Source organism: Rattus norvegicus, chromosome 1, assembly GCF_021556685.1.
Source record: "Rattus norvegicus strain SHRSP/BbbUtx chromosome 1, alternate assembly SHRSP_T2T, whole genome shotgun sequence".
In the NCBI taxonomy this organism is placed as follows: domain Eukaryota; kingdom Metazoa; phylum Chordata; class Mammalia; order Rodentia; family Muridae; genus Rattus; species Rattus norvegicus.
The window spans coordinates 187,421,414-187,446,424 of record NC_141534.1 but is presented as its reverse complement, the minus strand read 5'-3'; the positions used below and the strand labels follow the sequence as shown (position 1 = coordinate 187,446,424).

At 44.2% G+C, this 25,011-nt stretch overlaps 2 protein-coding genes across 15 annotated transcripts in view; one reads left to right on the top strand and one right to left on the bottom strand.

The window, feature by feature from the left end:
* Positions 1-19,592, top strand: part of Zp2 (zona pellucida glycoprotein 2) — a 30,946-nt gene extending 11,354 nt beyond the window's left edge. For 2 of the 12 annotated variants that reach the window (XM_087593851.1, XM_087593867.1), the window contains exons 2-18: positions 2,980-3,068; positions 4,002-4,085; positions 4,422-4,516; positions 6,110-6,259; positions 6,812-6,856; positions 7,561-7,722; positions 8,815-8,911; positions 9,017-9,201; positions 9,876-10,002; positions 10,906-11,087; positions 11,173-11,264; positions 11,365-11,489; positions 11,629-11,818; positions 12,979-13,114; positions 13,196-13,283; positions 13,601-13,678; positions 19,357-19,592. In XM_087593851.1, coding sequence (XP_087449977.1) covers positions 2,980-3,068; positions 4,002-4,085; positions 4,422-4,516; positions 6,110-6,259; positions 6,812-6,856; positions 7,561-7,722; positions 8,815-8,911; positions 9,017-9,201; positions 9,876-10,002; positions 10,906-11,087; positions 11,173-11,264; positions 11,365-11,489; positions 11,629-11,818; positions 12,979-13,114; positions 13,196-13,283; positions 13,601-13,678; positions 19,357-19,370 — 1,939 coding nt within the window. In that variant the 3' untranslated portion in view covers positions 19,371-19,592. 12 annotated transcript variants of the gene reach the window in all.
* The window catches only part of Anks4b (ankyrin repeat and sterile alpha motif domain containing 4B), a 58,969-nt gene extending 36,939 nt beyond the window's left edge, over positions 1-22,030 (bottom strand). Inside the window, exons 1-4 of one of the 3 annotated variants that reach the window (XM_087591261.1) lie at positions 21,932-22,030; positions 20,660-20,788; positions 18,298-18,453; positions 17,006-17,158 (exon numbers count right to left, since the gene is read on the bottom strand). The gene's annotated coding sequence lies outside the window, so the exon portion shown is untranslated. Of the gene's footprint in view, positions 1-12,551; positions 12,610-17,005; positions 17,599-18,297; positions 18,454-20,659; positions 20,789-21,931 lie in introns of those variants that run through there. The other 2 variants (XM_087591252.1, XM_087591263.1) reach the window with 2 other exon arrangements.
* Positions 22,031-25,011: the final 2,981 nt, after the last annotated feature.

Here is a 25,011-nt window from a genome sequence, read left to right as displayed (position 1 = left end):
CACTCACGCACGCTCTCCACAGAGCCTTACAGGAGGCCCTTTCTCGGGTCCTCTATGCTGCCTCTCAGCTCCCAGGTGTGATCTCTTTTAAAGCATCAATTTTGAATCTGTAGCTTGTGGCTGCTTTGGGGGGAGGGGGTCAAATGATCCTTTCACAGGAGTCATATATCAGATATCCTGTATGTCAAATATTTACATTACAATTCATAACAGTTGTGAAGTAGCAACAAAATTTATTTTATAGTTGGGGTCCTCAGATCTTGAGGAACTGTATTAAAGTGTTGTGGCATTAGGAAGGTTGGGAACCACTGTTCTAAGGCAAAATCCTCCCACTCTGGAAAAGGCACAGTTTTGGGGGGAAAGCAAGGTGATGAAGTAAACATACTGACCTTTGACCTCCTTAACTAGTGTCTCCACAGACCTGAGTTGCAGGTGTTTTTTTGTTTTGTTTTGTTTTTTAGCTACAGTTGTCTCATCGTAGCCTTAGCCTGTAAGGGACCTCATTGCCTTCACATTTGTGGGAAAGATGCTGCTTTAAGGGAGACACACTCAGAATGAGTGTTCCCCATCTCTGTGGGTCTATCCCTGATTGATTGCATGTTGCTCCACAGGCACTAAGCCACTCAGTTCATTCCCAGGCAGAGATTAACCACTGCCAACTATTCCTTTCCATGCCTTCTCCCTCCAGGTACTTTCCTGATGTCTATAATTATAGCAAGTACCTGTGGTGCTTGTCAAGATAACCTCCCAGCCTCCGCCCACCAGTATCTGATTCAGTGGCTGTTGGGTGAGACCCAGGAATGATGTTAATGAGAAGCCAAAGGCACTGGGACAATGTGATTATAACCTATACTGATACTTCAGATAGACGAGTGTAGATTATCCTTCAAGACGTACCAGGGAGGAATCACATGCACCAGTCATTTCAAATGCCACCCTAAGCTTGCCCAGAGTTGGCCAATCACGTTCACCTGCTGGGGAACATGAGCTATTTAGACATCTCAAAGAGCAACGAGAGACACCAAAAAGACCCAGTTTCTGGAAATCTGAATTCTCCACTGATATTAAATTATCAAAGCTTAGGACTGCTGTTTAACCTCAGGTTCCTGGCCTGGAAATGCCTGAGTATTATACGATGTTCTGTTCTTCTTAGACTACAATAGTCCTTGACCCACGTCCGATAGATGTATAAAAATACCCACTGTGTTCACCAGTATGGGAGCACCCACTTATAAACACGCTAGGTGGAAGAAGTGGGCAGGAAGATCCCTGACTCTAAACTAGCCTGAGCTATATTGCAAGACTCTGTCTCAAAAAAATATATATCATCCTATTTAAATGATGAAACACTGGAAACCACTCAAGGAAGGAGCAGTTTAATAAATATCTGTTTATCTAAACAATGACCATATAGCCCTTAAAAATGAATATAAAGTCATATGGGAATGAGTACATGTAATACAACCATATCTGTGAGAATATGTGATAGGTGACTACCCTCACAATGACTACACACGACACGAGAATGTTGTCACTGGTAACAGAATGCTACAAAACTGTGTTTAAACTTCATCTCTGAGTATGTTTTTTGTTTAATACAATGTTATGGAGCTTGTGACCCTCAGGGAAAGACCGCAGACTCAATCCAATTATAATTAAAGGATGCATTGATTAGCTGCTAGCAGGACGACAGCCTTAAAGCCAAATCTCAGACACGTTGTGAGGGAAGGGTTTGGGAGTGGTTTTTATTAAAGGTAAAAACTTCCAATACCTACACAAGCAAGCAAAAGCTGGTCCTTTCTGCCAAGTGGTCACAGTGACCCAAAGTAATCCTAGGGTGTCTACGTAAGCAAGCTACAGAAGCCATAAAAGTGGTTAGTCATACTATAGCGAGGAGATGGTCATGGGTGTGCATTTTTGGGTGGGGATCACTACTAAGGGTCATGGGAACTTACTTTCCAGGGACTGGAGGCAGAGACAAACCCTAGTGGGCACAAAGATGGATGGGAGCATAGAATGGAGTTTCTTTGGGCAACGCATGTGGTGTTTATAGGAAAAAGTCTGTGACATTTCATAATATATGAGTAGTATTAGTAGTGAGCATAAAAGTCAGTATGTCCTTCTATCTTTTTTGGGAAGGATTGTTTTCCAAAGTAGGATCTCTCTGTATAACTGACTTTCATCTCCTAGTCCTCCTGCCTCAGCCCCTGAGTGCTGGAATTACAGAAATACCACTCCCTACGCTGCACTTAAGTGTCTACATTTTCTTCTCAGTAAGCTTTCATATGTGGATGAGAGTCCACAGATCATCTTGTAATTCAGTTTTTTAAGTCCTTCTTGAGCATCGTAGGAGTGACCTCTAACTTCCACAACAGTCAGGAAACAAAGCATTTCTGGAGTAAGGGTAGGGGTGTTGTGGCCTTATTTGCTTAAATGTATTCTTTTGTTAACTCCCGTCTCCCATGTGGCACCCACAGCAAAGCTTTAAGTGGTACAAACAGATGCCCCTTAGTGAACCCCAGCATCCTTCACTACATTGGAATTTGTAGATATCTTGCTTAAAAGATCTGAATTTTCTCCCCAAATCATGGGGTGGGCCACTAATTTACTCACCTGGAGCCAATTTGGGGGCATTCTGGTTTTCTGCCTCTCAAAAGCTGCTGGTAGAACAAGGAGGGCAGATGGCACTTTCTTCCCAAATCCCTCCCCCTCAGCTGGGCTGGGAGATCCAGGTGCCCCCAATAGTGAAAGGGCGGGGCCACATCCTAACTGTGGCTATAACAGCACACAGCTGCCTGCATAGCCTTGCCTGGGTGCCCTGGAGGTATCTTCCAACATGGCTAGGTGGCAGAGGTAAGAATCTGTAAGCCCTTCACGCAGCAGGAGGTGAGGCATTCTGGGAATGAGGGCAGGGGATGCTTTGGCTTTATTTGCTTAAGTTCACTTTTTTTCTTAATGTTTTCTCTCTCTCCTATCCAGAGTCTACTGGTTGCGTTCTCTCTTCTTCGCCCTTGTGACTTCAGTAAATTCATTAAGCCTTCCTCAGTCAGAGAATCCTGCCTTCCCAGGTATGTCTCTTGGGCAGAGAACCCTCTGACCAAAGAGAGAAGTCTGCGGATGGAATAGCTCTCCACCCTGTTCTCCCTCCTATCTCCCCTCTACCTTTCTCCGTTATTCCTTCCAACAGGAACTAGCTATGCAGCCTAGTCGGGCTTCAACCCAATGTCTCAATCCACCTCCCTCAACCTCCTTAAAGCTGGTTTTTTCAAGTGTGTGCCTCCATGCCTAGCTTCACTCCCTTCTTACATTAGTCATTAAAGAAGTTCTCCTAGTCATCTGTGGGCTTGCTATGTTAGCTAAACACAAGAATTCAAAAGAATGCCTGTGCGTCCCAACACCTCACTGCCTCATGTTTTCCAGTATCTAAAACAAGTCCTGCTCTGAGCCCTCACATGTAGAAGCAACAATCTTCATCTATGCTTTAAGCTTAATCCATCAGCATCAGAGCCAGCCAGAACTCTGCTTGTGAAACCAAGTGCCCGGGAAAATCTTTCCCCTGATCCAACAGCTACAGAAAGGCAGGTCATGGGCAGGATTTAGTCTTGAATCTAGAAAAATGAAACAAAAAACAAAAACAAAAAAAAACAAAAAACTTTCCCTGGGACTTACCCAGGATTTTCCTCTTAAAGCTCTAATTTGAAGGAACAAGCTTGGGCTCTTGAGACCCACCACCCTCACGCCTGGCAACCCCTTCACCAGGCAGTCAAGGTTCCTGAACCTGACTTAACTCAAAGCTGGAGTACTCCTTGGATCCTTGGGTGTTGAATGGGAACACCCTTAAAGCTCTGGTATCTTGTATTGCATTTATAAGTCTTAACTCTGTGAGCTCCCTGAAGGTAAGAGCGTCCTCCCCATCCTTATCTAGCAGTAGAAAATGGTGTTTCCGCATTTACCTGTAGGCAAGTGTCTCTTGGCTCTCAAGTACTTTCTCTGTTCTCCAGGCACTCTCATTTGTGATAAAGATGAAGTGAGAGTAGAATTTTCAAGCAGATTTGACATGGAAAAGTGGAATCCTTCCTTGGTGGGTATGTAATACATACTGTGTAATCTTAATTCCAGTTTGTAGAAAACAGGGACACCTCTATTTGGATATGACTGGCATCCATCTTCCCTAGTACTACAAGGTCTCTGACTTCCCGTTGCCTCCCGGAGGGGAATACCTGCCTTTCTGGGCAGTATGACTTATTTGGGATTCAGTGGGAAAGTTTCGGGTGTAAATCACAACACCCAAAGCTTGATCATGTCACTAGGTTGGGTCAAAAGTGATAGACATGCCTTAGATGTGGATGAGAAATCCTGGCTGGGAATTTTCGGTTGGCTGTGCCACTTGAATGGGTTTCTTGGCAATCTGTCTTCTCTAGATACCTTTGGTAATGAAATTTCGAACTGCACTTATGCTCTGGACTTGGAAAAGTTTATCCTGAAATTCCCTTACGAGACCTGTACTATAAAAGTGGTAAGCAAGTGCTTTGGGGTAATGACTTGGAATAGGAATATAATCAATATGATGGGAATTTAGACTCTGAAACAGAACAGTAGCCTCAACCAGATTAGCTTATTTCATTGTATTACTAACATACCTGGAGGATACTTTTGATCATGCCTAGAAATGTTCTGGAGATAGGATGAACTGTACTGGCATCAACTCCTGGCATCAATGTGGCTACAAGTCAAGGATATTGTCAAATAGCCTATAATGGCCCAGGGAACAGGAGGTCTGAAATAGCACTGATGGAAAAAGCCTAGTGCTTAAGCTATTAGCCTTGGGTTTGACTTTAAGTAAACTACTTAACCTTTCTACTTTGCTTATAGGAAAGCAGGAAAGATGCTGTCATCCCCACAGGGTATAAAGATTAACAATACTATAGAGGTGACGGCAGGACATGTGACTTAGCTCTGTGACCAAGCATTTGCCTTGTCTATTTTAATCTAACCCCTGTGTGAGATGGAAGGCTATTTTTGATGCTAACACAAGAACAGGTGCTAAAAAGCAAACAGTTGCTAAGCAGTAAGGTTTTCTCTATTGCCAAGCAACAGGATTGCCCAATCAGGGTCATTAGGTGTAATAAAATTTAAAAACCTGACACAAGGCAGAAGTTCTCTTAAGGATTTCAGGTGATGTGGGTGTGGGGTGAATCCTGGAAATTCATTGTTTAACAGGCTACATCATCTGACCCTGATGCTGGAGCCTATAGTGTAAGCTTTGTGTATATTCATAGACTGAGCATTCACCTGGCCTACCGAGATCCTCGGTGATGCCCCGGAAAAGTAATTGTATATCTTTTGTTAAAATTTGTACTGATTTAAACTTCCATTCTTTATTTATTCTTTGACAGTTTTGTAATTGTATATAATGTGTTTATCATAGCCACCCCTCACTCACCTCTTTGAACTTCTCCCAGAATTCCCCAGCACATATCCCTCCCTACCTGATGTCCTTCTATGAATTACAGGCCTTCCCAACTTCGAGAAGCTTGGATTGCTGTCCTCTAGGTTCAGTGTCTTCTAACTGCAACTTGTGAATGGCCAAATCTAGTCTCATAGCATTCATGTAATGATCTTTGGATTAAGAGTGGTTTTTAAAGTTAAGATGACATAAATTCTAGGATAGTTACTATTTTACACTTGAACAGAAAATTGCTAGGTAACGATCCTCTTGCCTTAGATTAAGTTCTCTGAGGTCAGGGGTAACAAAGATGGCTCCTCTCAACTCCAGGGCATCAATTTAGTTGCTGAGTGGGTATATTTGAATAACCTGGGTAGACGTCTGGGACTATGACCATGGTTCCCCAAACAATAGATCACAATAGAAATGTAAGAGAAAACCAGACTCTACTCCTAACACTTGAACTCTCCTCTCAGCCTGTGAGTCTTACAAGGCTATCTTAAAAGAGCTAGCTATAGTTTCCTGACAAGGGAATGAAGTGCATCAGAAACTTGTACTACTGAACTCAAATATGTTGCCACCCTTGATGGGCAGATGGGATGGTCTTCTAGAACTGCCTTTCACACTGAGAAATCGACTACCTCGTTGGTTCTGTGTACACAGATTGGTGGATACCAGGTGAACATCAGAGTGCAGGACACCAATGCTGATGTAAGCTATAAAGATGACGTGCATCACTTTTTCTGCCCAGCTATTCAAGCAGAGATTCATGAGGTCTCAGAAATTGTTGTCTGCATGGAGGATCTCATATCTGTAAGTGGTGCAGGATAACTTTCTCTCCTATGGCTGTAGTAGGGTTAATAGAGTGCTGTTGTAGACATAGCTGGACTTAGCACCTGAATTTCAATTTTGTTCTTACTGTTTTACTGTGCGGCCATGATGCATTTTCCACATGGAGGCTGTTTCTAAGGCTAAAATGGAAGAACAGCATTCGCCTGACAGGGTGGTGGCTCTAAGAACGGAGTACAAACCATGTGGAGCACATTGTGCCTGGCAATAGAAAAGGCTCAAATATCTGCACCCATACTGATAATCATAAGCCTGACTGATAACACATCCCATGTCCTGTCCCCAAACTAGTCTAGCTTTTCCGATGCCTTTTGATACTGGAAACCCAAAGGTATAAAACCCAAAGGCAGGACTGGAAGATACATCTGTCCCTGTAATCTTCCTACTGTGTGTCAGCAACCAGGCTTCTCGGAACTACAGCATTAATTTATGCCAACTAATCTGGGTGTTTCCTGCAAAATAGCAAGTGGCAGAACTTCAGAGGCTCTCTCATAAATCTCTTTATTTTCTTTCCAGTTTTCTTTCCCACAACTTTTCTCTAGGCTTGCTGATGAAAATCAGGTAGGCATAGAGTTAGTTGTCTGTCATCAGTCTGTGTCTGTCTGGGGGGGGGGGGCGTGTGTGGGTGGGTGTGGGGGTGTGTGTGGGTGGGTGGGGGGGTGTGGGGGGTGTGGGGGGGTGTGGGGGGTGGTCTGTGTGCGTGTGCGGGGGGGGGGGTGTCTGTGTGCGTGTGCGGGGGGGGTGTCTGTGTGCGTGTGCGGGGGGGGGTGTCTGTGTGCGTGTGCGGGGGGGGTGGGTGGGTCGGTCTGTGCTTCGGTCTGTCGGTCTCTTTGTGTGAGTGTGTGTGTGTGTGTGTGTGTGTGTGTGTGTGTGTGTGTGTTGAGTGTATGCCATTTGTGAAGTGGTACCTACAGAGGACAGAAGTATCAGACTATCTGGAGTTAAATGCTGTTAATGACTGGCGTACGGTGGGTTCTGAGAACTGAATTTGTTTCTATGGAAGAGAAAGTATTCACTGAGTCACCTCTCCAATCCTAAGGATGCAATTTTTTTTCACTTATGAACCATATTAACACTTATGGTAAAGCTTATGATCACTTTAATTTGATAAAACACTAGTTTCCCATGGTTAAATAAGCTCCAGTCTTTTTAACAAGGCTCACTTTTTGTTTGTTTTGGGCATGTGTGCATGAATGAGTGTTGTAGGCATTTAAGTGTAGGTCAGTGGACCACTTGCAATTATCTATGTCTTTTGAATTTTAAAGAATGTATCTGAGATGGGATGGATTATTAAGATTGGCAATGGTACAAGAGTCCACACTCTGCCCCTGAAGGATGCTATAGTACAAGGATTTAATCTCCTGATTGACAGCCAGAAAATAACCCTCCATGTGCCAGCCAATGCTACCGGAGTAGCTCACTATGTGGTAGGTGTGAAACCCCTTTATATCACCATCAAGGAAATGACCAATACTCCTAAGACTAAGCATGATCTCAACCATGTCCCCAAATGAGCTATATCTCCAAAGTAAAGTATATTTATCTGGGCAGATTGGCATCCACTTGTAGTTCTAGCATTTAGGAAGCTAAGGCAGAAGGCTTACAAGTTTGGGGACAGCCTAGACTACATAGTGAGAATCTGTCACAACCTGTAAGTTCTAATAACAAGTACATCATTGGATGATAGGAACTCGATGGTGAAGAACAGACACAGGCCTTGCTATCCACGCTTCCCTCTTCTTACATTCAAATTATAGAACAAGGGTATTCTTGTGAGTCTTAAGAATTAAGGTGTTCTGTTTGGGTGACATTTTTTTACTTTGTCTTCTAGACCATTTGTGAGACACTACATTGATATTACATTCTACGGTTATCATCACATTCTACATAAGGTTTAAGCCAGTGATGGACTCAAAAGACTGAAGCAGAACTAAACGTCTCATTGGCTGGTTACGATAGCTCTAGTAACATTACAGTGCGATGCCTTTGCCATGTTTGTAGCGGTGCTGTGTGAACATGTACTTCCCACAGTATAAAAGCATCAAACACAGTCACACGTTAGGTGGATCATGGCAAAGCCAGGTTGGGTGGCAATATGGTCTCCAGTGCAAGGCCAATTGTTTAATGGTGCATCTCTCAGGATATACCTCACTGTTAAAACCACGCATGACTGTACTTGGGGCAGGTGCTGGCAAGTGCTCATATATTGATGGTTTTAATGAAAGACAGTTTATTTCACCTTGAGCATAATGGTATTCTGACCAACAGTACAAGGCAGCTATTATAGAATATGTCCAGTTCTTGCTCTGGTCTCTCTAGAGATGGTCAGCTGTGGGCATACCCACAGACAGCACTGGTTTTCCAGGCATTCTAGAAAGCAAGGTTAATACCGGAGCGCTTTGACAGTGGTTGAACAAAATACCTACACTTCATTTTGTGCCAAAGTGACACCTGATGCTTGAACGTATAATTCTTACTAGCAACTCAAAACTAATACCTTCAAAATCCTGACCCTCCAGCAAGAGAGCAGCTATCTCTATACTGTACAGCTGAAGCTCTTGTTCTCAAGTCCTGGGCAGAAGATCACCTTCTCTTCACAAGCTATCTGTGCACCAGGTGAGGCCCGAGAGAGCAGAACTTCAGAGCTTCAGCAGTGGGAAACATTGTTCTTGGGGTTTTAATCAAGGCTGATGATGGGTTTTTGTCAACCACTTCCTGTAGATCTTTCTGTGGCTTGTAATGTGACACACATGAGTCTTACTATACCAGAATTTCCTGGGAAGCTAAAATCTGTGGGCTTTGGACAAAGGAACATCCCTGAGGATCAATGGCATGCCAATGGGATTGACAAAGAAGCAACAAATGGCTTGAGACTGCATTTCAGAAAATCTCTCTTGAAGACAAAAGTATGTTCTCATGCCCTGAAGGTCACAAGAGCCTTCTGAGGTACCCTCGTGGGTAATATGATGCAACTCATGACTTGCCCATAAAGCCAACTTGCTAGAGTGGTGGATTTAAATAACCTTGATCACTTTACATAGAGTTTTCAAAGAACGTTCTCTCTACTAACATCGCTTTAACTTCTGCATGTAGATACCATCCTAGATTTTCTCAGTTCATCTGACGAGTACAAGGTACCTGTGAGACCTCTAATGATGAACCTTCCATATGCTGTTCTATATGGCAGGTTAACTTGGTCCAAACAAAAGGGTACCCTATTGTCCTGAGGCTAGTCTTTTTATGGATGCAGGGGTAGAGTGTGTGTGTAGCTATGGTATTTTGTAACCTCTGTGGTTCTTTGGAGCCCCTTCTTGGGTTTGGCAAGGGATTCCACTGTTCTTTACAGTTGATTTGTTAATTAAAGCTTCAGTGTCTAGTAGTACAAAGAGTATGAATCGACTGGGTGTTTTAAGACCTGAGTTTAAAGCAATAACTTCTGCCTGGAGAATTCTGATCTGAGGAAGTGGCAGCTCTTTTGTTTTGGCTCAGAAGGAAACTTGGGTGAGTTTGAAGTGTGCTTTCTGCAAGTGTCCAGGGACTCTGCTTCCTGAGATGGCCACTTGACATTCTCTCATTCCAGCCCTCTGAAAAGTGTCCATTCTACCAGTTCTACTTCTCTTCACTCGAGCTGACCTTTAACTTCCAAGGGGACATGCTATCCACAGTGATTGATCCCGAGTGCCACTGTGAGTCACCGGTCTCCATAGGTAAGCTTGTTTTGTAATAAAAATTGTCTGGGTTTTTTTTTTTTTTTGGTTTTGTTCCTTTTAATGCATGTGGGAAAATATAACAGACCTCAAGATCTGCATCGTGCTTATGACTCAGACTTAAGATGAGTCCTGTCAGAAATAGCAGTTTAAGTTCTAGTACTGGGGCTCAAGTGTGCTACCACTCTAAAACATTCATGAGGGGAGACTATTGCTGAAACTGCTGATTCTTAGAAAATCTGGTTCCTACTGAGTTAGATGTCAGAATCCCCAACCCAGGGACAAAAGGCTTCAAGCTTCTAGTTAAAGCCTTCTAGAGTTCCTTGGACTCCTATAAACTCTGAAAAGGATTCCTGAGTGGACACTTTCTCTAGCTGAGCCTCACTTCTCTTTACTCCCTCACCTCGAAAGGTCCAGCCAATCATCAAAAGCTGCCTTCTCAGTTTCTCCTCAAATTTCCTGGGAGTATGACTTACCAAAGTGCTCAGAACACTCAGTTTTAGGTTTCAGACTTCTGTTGGATTTTTTTTAAATGCTTAATAGCTTATCAGTTGGACTTCCTTGGTCTAAAAGAATCTAAAATTCAAGACTTGAGAAAAGGGACACAATGAAACCTAGTAGTATATAGCCAACCCAGATTGAATCCTTTCTCAGGGTTGTCTTCACTGGCTTTATCACCTGTGACCCTTCTTTTCATGTCTCCTGATCTCTATGACCGTGACACTAATTGTGGTAACTTACATTCCTCTTGTAACTCAAGCTGGTCCATCAGTGTTTGCCCAAACAGAGACCTAAGACAACTCAAACTTAGTTGCCGGATTCATCGTAATACATCAAGGCTGACAAGTAATGTCACAGGGTGAACTTAATTTTCTCTAAACCTTTGCTGCTGTCTACTCACAGATGAACTGTGTACACGGGATGGGTTTATGGACTTTGAGGTCTACAGCCACCAAACAAAACCTGCACTAAACCTGGAGAGCCTCCTGGTGGGAAACTCCTCCTGCCAGCCTATTTTCAAGGTTCAGTCTCTGGGGCTTGCAAGATTTCACATACCTCTGAATGGATGTGGAACACGACAGAAAGTGAGTAGCGACCCATGGTAAGAAGTTAAGACTTACTTTCTAAGTGTTTTGTTGACCAACTTTCCCTAATATTCCAACATTGAAGTTTGAAGGTGATAAAGTCATCTATGAGAATGAAATCCATGCTCTCTGGGAAAATCCACCGTCAAACATTATTTTCAGAAACAGTGAGTTCAGGTGTGATACAATTTCTATTTGTATTATTTTTAACTTCAGCCTAAACTACAGGGGTTTTTGTTAACATGATTTTCATATCTACCTACCCACAATTTTCCAGGATGACCGTGAGATGCCATTACATCAGAGACAGTATGCTACTAAGGGCCCATATCAAAAGCCATTCTTCTCCAGTGGCCTCTGTAAAGCCAGGTCCACTAGCGTTGGTCCTACAAACCTACCCAGGTGAGGTGTTGCAACTTGAGCTAATGGACGGGTCCTTTACAGAGATTTTCCCCTAAAATGCACCAGCTAGTGTTATCAGCCTAATGCATGTTGCAGCCAGCCTGCACCTCAATCCTGAAGAGGTTTCTGTTAATTGCAGACATATCCTACCAACGGCCTTATAGGAAGAATGAGTACCCTCTAGTGAGGTACCTCCGCCAGCCCATCTACATGGAAGTGACAGTCTTGAATAGAAATGATCCCAACATCAAGCTGGTTTTAGATGACTGCTGGGCAACAACTTTTGAGGACCCAGCCTCTGTCCCCCAGTGGCAGATCATTATGGATGGGTATGTACTCCTACACACCAGGGTTGCTTGGATAGAACATCAGAACTTCCTAGTGACTGAAAATAATCCTCCTGGGACTTAAATGTGACGTTGGTCATGAATTCCCTGAATTAATCCTTGTTTGTAGGCATCAGTGCTTGCTCTAATTGGGTGGCTCATGCTGCTTTTCCATCACCCTGAACTCTTACAGAATGGGTTTGTCTCCAGTCTGGCTCTGTTGCACCTTTATCAGGAGAGGGAAAATCCTAGCGTCTGTTTACTGAACCCCTACTGTATGCCTACCACATGCCAGGCTGTCATGTATGGCATCCCATCACCTGAGGAACCCTAGTTGCCACTTTGAAGGAATCCAAGCTTTGAGTTCCTTCAACAGTAATAAGTGGTAGAGCTCAGATCAGAAATCCCACTTGAATCTAAACAAACATCACAGTGCTTTTGGCTAGAGTGTTTGTCCTCTCAGCTCTGCCTAAAATGTCTCCTCCAGGGTTTCTTACCTGCAAAGAGCTATACATTTGCTTTCTTAATTCTGTGGGAATATGTCACAGGACTCCAAACCTGCAGCTATAGACTCCTGCCTTGAGCACATACAGACCCATTCAATCACACAACCCATCCCTTTCCCTTTGAAGATTTGCCTGAGCATCCCTTCTCTGTGAGGCCAGCCCCAATTCCTTTATCCCTCTATGTAAGTCTTCATGCCCTTCGTTCTTTACATCCTTAATGCCACTATTACCTGCTAGTGTGTCAAACAGAATGGCAAGGATTCAACTTCTGTTGCAAACGGTTACTACCTAGGACATAATAGAAACTCACGTTAGGGTAGTAAGCTGGTATCTTAAAAGTAACACACACAAACGCACACAACAGGAGTGTGGTTACAGCTTGAATCTGTTGATGAATCTGTTCACTTCATAAACAAATGTGCATTTGCATTATATAAAATACAGGTGTTATACAGAACTTGGGACTTTGTATCGATGGCTAGGTCAGTAAGAAAGAACATAATACCAGTGCCTCAGTTTTACTTATGTTAAAACTGAGGCACTGGTAGGATGTAGACCTAGTTGAGGCATAGAGAAATCACACGTGGATCACTTTGTGCAAATGTGCATATATGGTTTCCTATGACTTATACCCCCATCTTGGTGCCTGTTTCCTAGCTGTGAATATGAACTGGACAATTACCGCACTACTTTCCACGCAGCCAACTCCTCTGCAGCCCATTCTGGTCACTACCAGAGGTTTGATGTGAAGACTTTTGCCTTTGTGTCAGAGTCTCGGGGGCTCTCCAGCCTGGTATGTGATCAAGAAGTCATCTGGGGCAGGTTGACAGTGACTGCATTTGGTTTCCCCTGACACTCTTTCCTCCTCTTCCAGATCTACTTCCACTGCAGTGCCTTGATCTGTAACCAAGCCTCCCCTCTGTGCTCTGTGACTTGCCCTGCACCACTGAGGAACAAACGAGGTAAAAATGCAATCCTGGTTCTTCCTCAAAGCAAGCTGCAATTTTCTAGGATTGCATTTTGGGATAGTAATAACTTGTTCTCCACCTAATCTCAAGAAACATGGCCACCCAGGCTTCTTTTACTAGTGTGGCAATCCTGAGAATGCACAGGTTCTCATTTGGCCTGATGAACCCATCCTTTGAGAATCTATGTATGACAGACAGATGGAATCCATGTCACAGGATACTCCATGGAGCATCTGCTAGGGACTTCATGATGCCTGTGGCACATTACTCCTGAGTCAAACACAACCTTGATTAACTGTCTCCCACCACAGAGGCCAGCAAAGAAGGCACAATGACGGTTAGCCTCCCAGGACCTATTATCTTGTTGTCAGATGACTCTTCATCCAAAGGTAGAGATTTAAAGTCTGGGGTTCTTCTGAATACAACTTTTCAGAGTTTTTTTTTTCTGCTTAATGATAAAACTAAGCAAAAAGTAAAGTTCTCTTCCAGGGGACCTTGAACCTTTTGAGGGCACTCCTGAAAATCTTGACATTCTAGCAGGATCATGTCCATTCCCTACTGCATAGGGCTCTTAGCCATGGTCTTGTTAATGACCCATAGTGTTTCTTCTCCCAACTCTGTTCTCATGCTGGATGTCAGAATGGATTCTTAATGCCATACTAGATCTTTTCAGAATATTGTTGCCTACCATGCCAAGAAATTTGGTGTATATTTACAGGTTGCATACAAGTAGGCTGACAAACATGCGTATCCCTTTAACTTCTGCTAAACTGAAATCCACAGATTATGCTCCTATAATCATATCATAGCCTCACCCAGAAGGCCTCAACTCCAGGCCTAGAATGTAAAATTAAAATATCGTATAATTCTCTAGCTAACTGCCTTGTGACATCGCACACCCAGGGATTACTAAACATCAGGACGTTGTGTTAGTCAAAGCTGAGACTTTGAGGATCTCTGGGTATTGGCCCATCTGGCTTGAGATGGAAAGAGCAAATGGTTATAACAGAATAGGAGAACGGGAGGATGGAGGTGGCGATAGGGTGAGGATGCATTCTACTGCAAGCTTCCCAAAACAAGTGAAGGAGCCTTAAATTTTATAGAAGGGCTCAGCCTGACCTTATAACTTGCATACCTGCTTTCTTTGTAGGTGTAATGAACCCTGACAGCTATGAGATTACCAAAGATATTGCTTCTAAAACATTGGGTGCTGTGGCTGCACTAGTGGGCTCAGCAGTCATCATAGGTTTCATCTGTTACCTGCATAAGAAAAGAATTGTAAGGTTCAATTCCTGATTGGACTTTTGCAAATAAAAGAGGCTGCAGTAAAACTCTTGTCTTGCATGTACTTGCATGTACACGCCTGTTCGCTCTGGTAAGGCCAGTACTTGGGCACTATCTGCTTTCTTTTGCAGGGAAAAGAAGTGGCTTCATGGGCCTGAAACTTGCCAAGTAGGCTAGACTGGCTGATCAAAGAGCCACAGATATCTGACTATCTCTGACTCTCTAGCACCAGTAATATGGTGTGTTCTACTGTGACTGCCCTTAAAAATAAACAAAACAAAACCCACATGGAGTTCAAACTCAGGTTCTCATGCTTGCCAGACAAGCACTTTTCTGGCTGAACCATCTCTCCATCTTTCCAGACTATTGCCTTCTGTTTCAGACTAGAAAATATTTTAAGAATCATTACCTTCAATCATTCTTTAAATCTGGGACCTGTTCACTTGTACAGGCATTTATCAACCAGAACAGAAAAAGGTAAATTTATAACTTGTTTCCTATCTGAGATTTTGTGACTCCCTTTTTCCTATACTTGACACATATGGATTTATGTTCAACAGGGCTTAGCAGCAGACCTGAGAGAGAGAGAGTACACTTATGAGTCCTCTGGGTCCGTGTCCCTCACTCAGACACAGGATTGGGGTTGAAGGAGTAGAAAACCACTTGTGTCTAACTTTGTCACAATAGTGAGATACCAAATGTGGGGTACTTAAGAGGCTTTGGGGGATTATTGGGGATCATTTCCACCTTCCTGTTGGACACTCAAGTCCAAGTCTGGATGGTCCCATTGTGTAGGGGGATGGTAGAAATAAGTATCAGCAAGTGACTTGTTCTGCTTAGCAAGGTCTCGCATCCTAAGGTTTTCACAATGTTCAGAAACGGTGCTACCAGATGGGCCAAGTGCTCACAGGAGCTGGGAATATTCCAGACTGCCATGGCCTTCCTTCTCAAATCATTTTGTTAGTTGTGCAGGGTAAAAGATCCTGGCATGAGAAAGCCTGTGCTTACACTGTGTGGAGGGTCTGGTGTGTCCAGAGTGCCAGGGGTTAGAAGTTCAAGTCATCAAAGCCATTCTTTTTTTTGTTTGTTTTTTAAATTTTTTTTTATTAACTTGAGTATTTCTTATTTACATTTTGAGTGTTATTCCCTTTCCCAGTTTCCGGGCCAACATCCCCCTAACCCTTCCCCCTCCCCTTCTTTGTGGGTGTTCCCCTCCCCATCCTCCCCCCATTGCCACCCTCCCCCCAACAATCACGTTCACTGGGGATTCAGTCTTAGCAGGACCCAGGGCTTCCCCTTCCACTGGTGCTCTTACTAGGATATTCATTGCTACCTATGAGGTCAGAGTCCAGGGTCACTCCGTGTATAGTCTTTAGGTAGTGGCTTAGTCCTGGAAGCTCTGGTTGCTTGGTATTGTTGTACATATGGGGTCTCGAGCCCCTTCAACCTCTTCCAGTTCTTTTCTCTGATTCCTTCAACGGGGTTCCTATTCTCAGTTCATTGGTTTGCTGCTGGCATTCGCCTTTGTATTTGCTGTATTCTGGCTGTGTCTCTCAGGAGAGATCTACATCCGGCTCCTGTCAGCCTGCACTTCTTTGCTTCATCCATCTTGTCTAATTGGGTGGCTGTATATGTATGGGCCACATGTGGGGCAGGCTCTGAATGGGTGTTCCTTCTGTCTCTGTTTTAATCCATCAAAGCCATTCTTAGTACCTGACTTTATAAGGGTATAAGAAGTTACTCTAAAAGTCAAGGAAGAATTGATCAAACTTTTCTGTGTGGAACCTATCTCTTGGCTGCTGCACATTTGAATCAGAAATAAAACTACCATGTGCTATGCTCTTTAAATGACATTAAAATGAACACTGATTTTAATAGCAGCCGGTGCAGCAAATGCAAAAATAAGCTGGCTCTGGCACCTCGTGTCCACATCTTCATCTACAAGCAAATCAATATGCATCATTTTTGGTGGCTTCCCAAGGAGACATGGAATTCATAGATGTGATAGATGGTCGTCTTATAGTTAGAGCAGGCAGGTTGGCAAACACAAAGGTCCTAGTAAAGAAGACACAGGAAACCTAGGCTCCAAGAAGATATGACGCTGGTAGCCAAAATCTAAGTGCTACAGGGTTACAAGCCAAGGAGCCTCAGGTAGCCTCTAACAGAGGAACAGGTAAGGAACTGTGGTAGAGCCTCCAGAATCAGCTCTACTGGCCCATTTTGCACTTCTGAGTTTGCCTCCAGAGTTATAACTACTATACCATTATATGGTATTAAGTTTCTGTTGAAGCTAAGGGAAACCAATCCACCCTCTAATGACTCGTGACCCACACATTAGAAAAAACACATCACTGAAAATGCTCACATGAGTTACTCAGGCCTTATGATCACTCAGGATGTCACAATCCCTTAAGCTCTCGGTAGACCCTCACCTGCTAGTTGGCCCATGTGTGTGGCCATCAAGATCTCCTGGGCTTCTAGACTTCTCTGCAGAAAACTACCTTCTGAAGTGTTTGTCACTTTCAGTACTCAAGCAGAACTTGCCTGGAGCAGCTGCTCAGATGAACACTTGTTGCCATGGTTGCCTGGAACAAGTACAAGGAGCAATAGATTCAAGTTGGGTTCTCAACTTTTGAAAGTACACATCCTACGGTATGCGGGGGAGGCAGCCTATTCAGAGAGTAACTGTGTGGGCAGGGAATTGAGCTCAAACCCCAAGAGGCTGCACCTTCATCCACGCTGGGTTTGCGACCTTCCTAAATGGGTAGTGATGGGTTGTAATTGTAAAACAGGTGTCAGAAATAAAATAAAAAGGTTCTTTGGTGGTTCTCTTAGTGAAGAGTGCAGGGGCTAGGAATGGACTTGTATATTGTGGAAAGAGACCTTCAACTTTTCTTCCCTGACCTGTTCTGTGGCTACTATAGTTTACTTGGCATACAGAATTTCAGAATGTGAAGGTTGGGGTTCTAGATGTGTATCCTGCTAGTCGTGTGGCCTGAGCAGACAGAACAATCTCTACACTACCAATCAATGTCAATGTCCTAATCTTGTGGTTGGGGAGCAGGGACTCATTCAATGAGATAATCAGTGCATTGATACAAAGCTGCCTGGCCAAGCCTGAAGCATCTAAACACCAGGATACTGACAGTACTAAAAACTCTAAACACAACCTCAGAGACAATGCACCCCTATAGGATGACTAACACCATGGGCAATACCAGAGGCCCTTAGATGATATTTTACAAAGTACATATGCCCTGTCTTCACCCAGTAAATGAATCTGGAAGGACCTGGTCTGAGCATGTTTAAGCAACACGTGAGGATAAATGATGGCCCCAGCGATATCAATGTGCTAATCCCAGGGAACTGTGAATGTTCCTAACATGGCGAGAAGGACTTTGCTGTGGTGATAAGAAGGTTGAGATGAGGAAAGTACCTGGGTTACTGAAGTAGAATATGAATAGAACCACACAGATTCTCTATAAGAGGGGAGAAAGTCTGGCTAGGGGAGAAGAAAAGTGAGGAGAGCAGAGACGGGTGTTACATTCTGAGGATGGAGGAAGAGGCTACTGTAAGGTCTTGGGTTCAAGAGAGGAACATGGAGACAGCTTGTCTTTTTGAGTAAAAGGTTTACTAGGAGAGTTATTAGTACCAATAACATTCAGGCAATATGATGAAAAAACTAAAGTTCAGGCCTATGAACAAATCAAGGGTCTCTTCTTACCGTTCAGAATGTGGGGAAGGGCCCATGTATGTATTGAATGAGTAGCTCTCAGCACCTTCGTGCACTCAGGTTTCTCTGAGTGTGGGAGAAAAACCTTTTGGCTGCAAGATCACAGCGCTGGGCTTGTCCTTTCCAGGGGACTGGTTACCTGAGAAGCTTTCCAGGAAGTGAGGATTAGAGTTAAAGTTAGTCCCAATAGGATAGCTGTTGTTTCCTTTTACAGCAGCTGTGATGGGGGTAGGGTGGAGTCTGTTGCAGGTAGGCAAGGCCTAAGTAGCCTTTTAACCCAAAGCCTGATTGTAGCCAGAGACCAGAAGTAGACATAAGCTGAAAGGGCCTCTAGGCCCTGAAGAAAGAACTTACCTGATATTTAACTCTTAGGACTCTTGGAGGGTCTTCAATTGTAGCACTTAAGACCCTCCCTTTGTGACTAAACAAAAGAAGACCCTAGAAAGGAGCCCTGGGGCAGAAAGTGTAGGGTTTAATCAAAACAAATCTGCTTGCCTCCCCTCCCCACCCCCCCAGACTTTCCTGCTAAGAGAAGCTTGTCTTACTTCTGGCACAGCATAGCATCCCTCAGGGGATGTTTCCTGACTAGCCTAAGATAAAGCTCCCCTTCCCCCTGCCTGCAGGGGTGAATGAAGTCTATAGTTTCATATAATAAGACTTAAGAGGAAAGTGGTAGGGGGTGTCTCTGTCTTTTCTTCATGTCTTCTACAGCTTAACCCCATCCCACCCCCTTTTTTTCTGTCTGCTTTTGAATGTGATTATGGGACATTGTGATTCCTGGAACTGTAGTAGCCCTCTTGTGCCCAAGAAGAAACAAACCTAGGGACACTCTTGGGAATGAGGGGGCAGAAACCCAAGGGGCTGAGATCCTTTATGAGTTCCTTGTGTGGCCTGAATCAACCCAAGAAGCACTCATCTCTGGGTCTCCTGTTTAGTGGCAGATTAAGGGGTCTTGATTTTAAAAGGAAACATCATGCTTACTGTTTACACAACTCCCAGACCTGCAAAGACATAATTATTCCTTTCACCTTTCTTGTCTTTTTCTTTCAGATGCTAAACCCTAAGTGTGTTTTTCCTGGTACTGTGGTACCCTTTTCTAAAGCTCCCCTCCTAGCCAAGTGGCTGATGGTCCACCATGTGACCAGCCTTCATTCTGGTTTAACCAAGGCTCCCCTGGCCCAAAGTCTCTCCAGTCTCCTCCTCCAGGAAGCTGCTGAGATTTATAGCTCACCCACCTTGTTGTTTGTCTTTAAACTCTAATAAAATTATCCTCAGATCTAAACAAAGAACTTGTGTTTTTACAAGGAAGTCCGTGTAACAAATCTTTAAAAACAATACACATAAAACATATAGAAAATGCATATAAAAACATTGAATCATTGTGTTTCTTCTGATTAATAAGGAAATTTGTACAGTCCAAAAGTAAGAGTAGCTTTCACTCTTGGTGCAGCCCTTTCAAAGCCTAGAGAACCAGTTCTATCTGGGTTTGTCCTTTGATTCCCATCAGTACTCCTACAAGGAAGTGGCTTGATGGGAAGTGTAGCTCACTTGTCCCATCTTAGAAGCTAAAGTAACCTCCGAAAGTTACTGATCACAAAGGCCCCTTCCCAAGGCAGTACAAGCCAAAACAATTGCCAGGGGAGAAAGAGTCTCTCACAGAGACCACAGTTTGGGCAGGGAGCTCCAGGGATGCTGCTGACAAGACTCTCCTCACCTGCACTGACGTGGGCTTTTAAATGATGAAGTTGCCTTTGAATTGCCCATGTTCCTGCACACAATCCTTTATCCTCGCTCCTGTAGATGGCCCCAATAAATGCATGGGTTCACCAAGCATGGCCATTTTAATCATTACTCTGTCTGTCATTGTGGGGAACTAGTAGTTAGACAGGAGAGGGGCCACAGATAGGTAATAAGGATAGCAAACTTCCAGCTTCTTCCTTACCATCCTGACCTAGCACCTTGAGACAAAGACCTAGAGGGCTTCTTTTCTCGTCAGTAATCCCCCAACCTGCGCACACACACACACACACACACACCCCTACCTGCAGATTAGGCCAATAAGTTCAAGGCATGGTTAAACAAAGTTGTGGGCCTATTAGCATCCCTTTGTTTAAACTGACCAACCCTAAATTAAGGAACGAAGAATACCCCACCCCCATTCCAGCATTCCAGCTAACCAAAGACCCTTAAAGCCTCCAGCCCCCCAGGAGAGGCAAGTCTTTAGCAGCCAAGTTCCCACTCTGTTTTACAAAGGGCCATTCTTCTGTGTGCCTTGCTCTGTGTGTGTGTGTGTGTGTGTGTGTGTGTGTGTGTACAAACATGCATACACAAATGTGCATGGACCTTTCCTCACCTTTAATAAAATTCTTTCTTCACCAACTGGTTCTCAGATTTCTTCGGCTGCTTCCTGTTTGTCCTCAAGATTTTTTTTCCTGCCTTTTAATTTTTTAAGTGGCAGAGAAAAGGAACCCAATCCAGACCCCTAGAATGTAACAGTTATTATATCTGAGAGGAATAGACAATTTCTCATGTCTCTCCAGAAAGCGCCACACCACACTCTTATAGAAGAAGCTGTATTAGTATAAAGCCTACACACACCTCCTTACACTATTCTAATACCTAATAAATGCAAACACTATGTAAAGGCGTGTTGTATTGACTAGGCAATGACAATAAACAGCCTGTTCATGCTCAGCACAGACACATTTTTCTTTCAAATATTCTTCATCCGTGCTTGGTTGAATCCAAGGACACAGAACCCAGAGGTACCAAGGACCAACGATGAAAAGAATCTTGGTTCAGAGCAGATACTATTGCAGTTTCTTAGTTCCTGAATTCAGGAGTCAGGAAACATGACACAAAGTCAGTGCTACCTACTGGAGACCTGGGTTTGAGACTGGCTATCGCAGACTTGAGCATGGCCCTGGGTAAACCCGTTGCCCTCTCTGGGTCTCAGGCTTGCCGATGACAGCAGGGGTAGTGGAGAAGATGTTTTTCACCTGGCTTCTCTGGGAGTATACCTGGAAACTGGAGGCAGTGCCACAGTCAAAGAAGGGTCAGCCACTTCTGCTTTCACAGCTGATCTGAGTATCTGGTGACTGGCTTCAGTTGGCTGCGATGTTGGCTCCCTCTACTGGCTTAAAAACAAACTTTGGAGGGTGGAAGGAATCTCAATCTCTCTCTCTCTCTCTCTCTCTCTCTCTCTCTCTCTCTCTCTCTCTCTCTTTCTTCCTTTTTTCATTTCTTTTTAATATCTCCAGCTGTGGAAGCTCCAGCACCCAGGGGTAACAGGGGCTCTCATTCCTCATGACTTCAATGGAAGCCACAAAGAGATGCTGTCTTTATGGGCACTACTCCATGGGAAGCTAAACATTTACAATATGAAGCCAGTGACCCCTGGAGCCATTCTGCACAACAACAAAGGTCACGGGTACTCTGCTCCCTGTGAACCTTCCAAACCTGGGAACAGGGCCCACCCCAGAAAGCCTCAGAGGAAGGTAGAGGAACTCATAATAACAACATACTGGTTCCAGGGTGAGTTTTTCAAGCAGGCAAGCCGTGTTTGAGTCCCACTTCCCAAACTGCTCTTACGCCGTCGAAGCTCTCATGCTTTCCACTTCCTCACCTTTAAAGTGGACAGGAGCTTGGATTGACTGGAAGCGTGTAGGCTGAAGACAGCACTCAGCACACGGCAAGTGCCCAAAGCTGAACAAAATGATGTTTTCTGGACAGAAAGATAAAATTATTTACTGTATAAAGCCCTGTTTTCATGGAGTAGGCCCTGGCTGCTTTTCTAATGAGCTAATCTTTGGACTGTGTATAAAAGGCCAGCAGCTTCTATGAAACAAGACTAAATTAACCTAACCTTGAATTAGAAGCCATGCTTCCTGGATGAATTCTACAAGTCACTTAATCTCCAAACCTTGGCTTCCTCTCTGTGAACTAAACGCTGACGCTTAAGAACAATGAGCAAACAGAGGAAACTAATTGGTCTCTGCATGAACAGAAGGGTCTAGTGCTTCTTGGTGCTGTGGGAAAGCACCTTGCACTTGGCCGAGTTTGGAGCAAGAGTGTTTACATAATCAGACATGTGTTTTGAAAAGCTCTTGCCTAGTAGCTGAGCAGCCTCCCCAGAAGAGTTGTGCAAAGCACTGCAAATGCTCCCAAATCTTGTATCCCAGCTGAGACCCTGCTCTAAGTCAGCAATCTATTGACACAGCCTCTTGGTGTCGAGTCACACAGCCAGACTAACAGGGGCAATGTGGGATGTGGGTTTTCCACCCAGTCCCCATCTCAGGAGGAAGCATCAGTAGCTACTGCTACCGATGGGTTAAAGCTGAACAGGTGTCAACTTTGTGATCCCCTTTTCTTTTCCACCTACACAACCCACCAACAAACACCTCTAGGTGTCCACACAAGAAAGGTCTCCATCCCCTCCAGCCTAGTGTAAGTCAAAGCCTCAGCCATCCTGTGTCCCCAGCCTTTGCAGACTTCTTAAGTGTCCCACCTGTCCCCAACAACCCTAAATCTATTCTGGGCATAGATTACAATATAATCCAAATATAATCTATAATCCAAAACCTTGGGAGGCTGGAGCAGAAGGAACTAGAGTTTGAAGTCAGCTTTGATTATATAGAGTTCCAGTTCATTATAGAAGTGCCCTATCAGAAGAAGAAGGAAGGGAAGAATGGAGAGAGGGAGGGAGGAAGGAAGGGAGGGAGGGAGGAAGGAAGAGAGGGAGGAAGGAAGAGAGGGAGGAAGGAAGAGAGGGAGGAAGGAAGGGAGGGAGGAGTAAGTGAGGAAGGCAGAGGGAGAAGGAAAACAGGGAAGAGAAAAGAGGGAGGGGGAGGAGACAGACAAATAGAAAAAGAAAAAAGAAAAAGAAATGAACACCTGGAAGTCTGATCACAGCATTTTTCCATATAGGATCCTGCAGTTTCTCCCCTCAGTGCTGTGGTGTGGACTTCCGTCCCTTTTCCACACACATTCTTACCACGTCCAGACACATTAAGTTCCTTCCTGCCTTCAAGACTCAAGGCCACTGTGCCAACTTCCAGGAACACCTCCAGCCACAGTGTGTCATCCTTTTGGTCATGGAGCAGTCCCTAATCTCTGTGGCTGCCGTGGCCTCATCTTTATCACCCTTTCACCTCTCTTGTGTGCACTCAACATAGTCTCTTACAGACTCTAGGGGAACCCGTGATCCATCTCTGGTTCCCATGCCCTTGTGTGACCTCTTCCTAGTGAGGGGCACTCCCAAGACTTACTTCTAAAGAATAGGAACCATGACAGGATATATGTGATTGTGTATACCCATGACGGTGTTACTCAAGAAACGTAATTCATGTCTTGCTAAGTCTCTTTTCCTTGCTGCTGTGTGAGCTGGCAGGAGGAGGCCGACATGAAACAAGGAACTGGGGACCCCGTTCTGTAGCTTCAAGGAATTGGATGTGACCCATGTCTATGTATGCTTAGATGTGTATCCTTTCCTAGGTGTACCTCAGAGAAGAACCCAGGACAACTCTGTTAAAATTGGTATGTCCTTTCATGCCAGTAGTTGTTACAGGTTATTAATTGGTAAAAAATAAACAAACCGCAAATACAACTGGTAATTTACTCCAATCTTGGGAGCAAGGCCAGGGACCTCTCTGTTCCCCAAGACTGAAGCCTAAGAACCCAGCTGGCTTGTCAACAGTATACACAGGTCAGACCCTTGTGAGAAGTAAAGAGATGCTCAATAAACAGCAACTGTTACTACTAATACTTCATGATGTCAGTAGCATAGAACAATTCTTGTTCTCTAATGGGTGGATCTTTCTTTAGGGTCAAGTGCAGCCAGATAGCATAGGATGTGGAAAAGTTGAGGGCTATACGCCCTGCTAGCACCAGTGGCGTCAGTTGTTTCTCCCCAGCAAACTTCCTTTTCTTCTGATATTTCTTTGAGAGGCTCCTTCCTTCTTCCTGACCCCATCCAACTGAGGGACCAGAGCAGCTGATCTGGGCCCACTCCCCATTCTGACTCTTACACATACATGGGCACGTGAGCAGACTGTGATTAGTTCAAGCTTGGTCACATGGCCCTAATCTGTCCAGTCAGAGCCAAGCCTAGAATTTGTACATATTACGGGTATAGAAAGTACTCAAGATAGTACTCAAGAGTCAGCTAGGCTCAGTTCCCAGTCCTCTAAATGCTTCCTGATCACGTGAGCAATGACTTGCTGCATACATCCCCACCGTGATGGGGTATGGCCCCATGAACTGTAAGCCAGAAGAACCTTTCTTCACTAAAAGTGCTACTTTGGGGGTATTTGATCATAGCAAAGAGGGAAAGTAATTACTGCCCCACCGTGAATTCAACACAGAAATCATGGTGGTTTTTTTGGGTTCCCCAAGGTCCACGTGGAAACAGACCAGAGTACTAGTGGGATAGAAGGAACTCTTAGAGAACAGAGCTTAAGGGGAAGAAGTTAGGTCATTGAGGACTTCCCTTAAGGGGTTGTTTGGACGCCAGCCTCCTCTTTCTGACCCCTAGCAGCCACCATGAGGTGAGCAGTCCTCCACCATGCACTCCAGCCATGATACGCTATGCCATCGCATGCCCAAATCAACAGGATGAAGGGACTCTGTACTGTAACCTCAAAAACCATAAGCCCTACTTTTTCCTTTGTAAATATGATTATCTCTGGTCTTTTGTCATGATAGTAA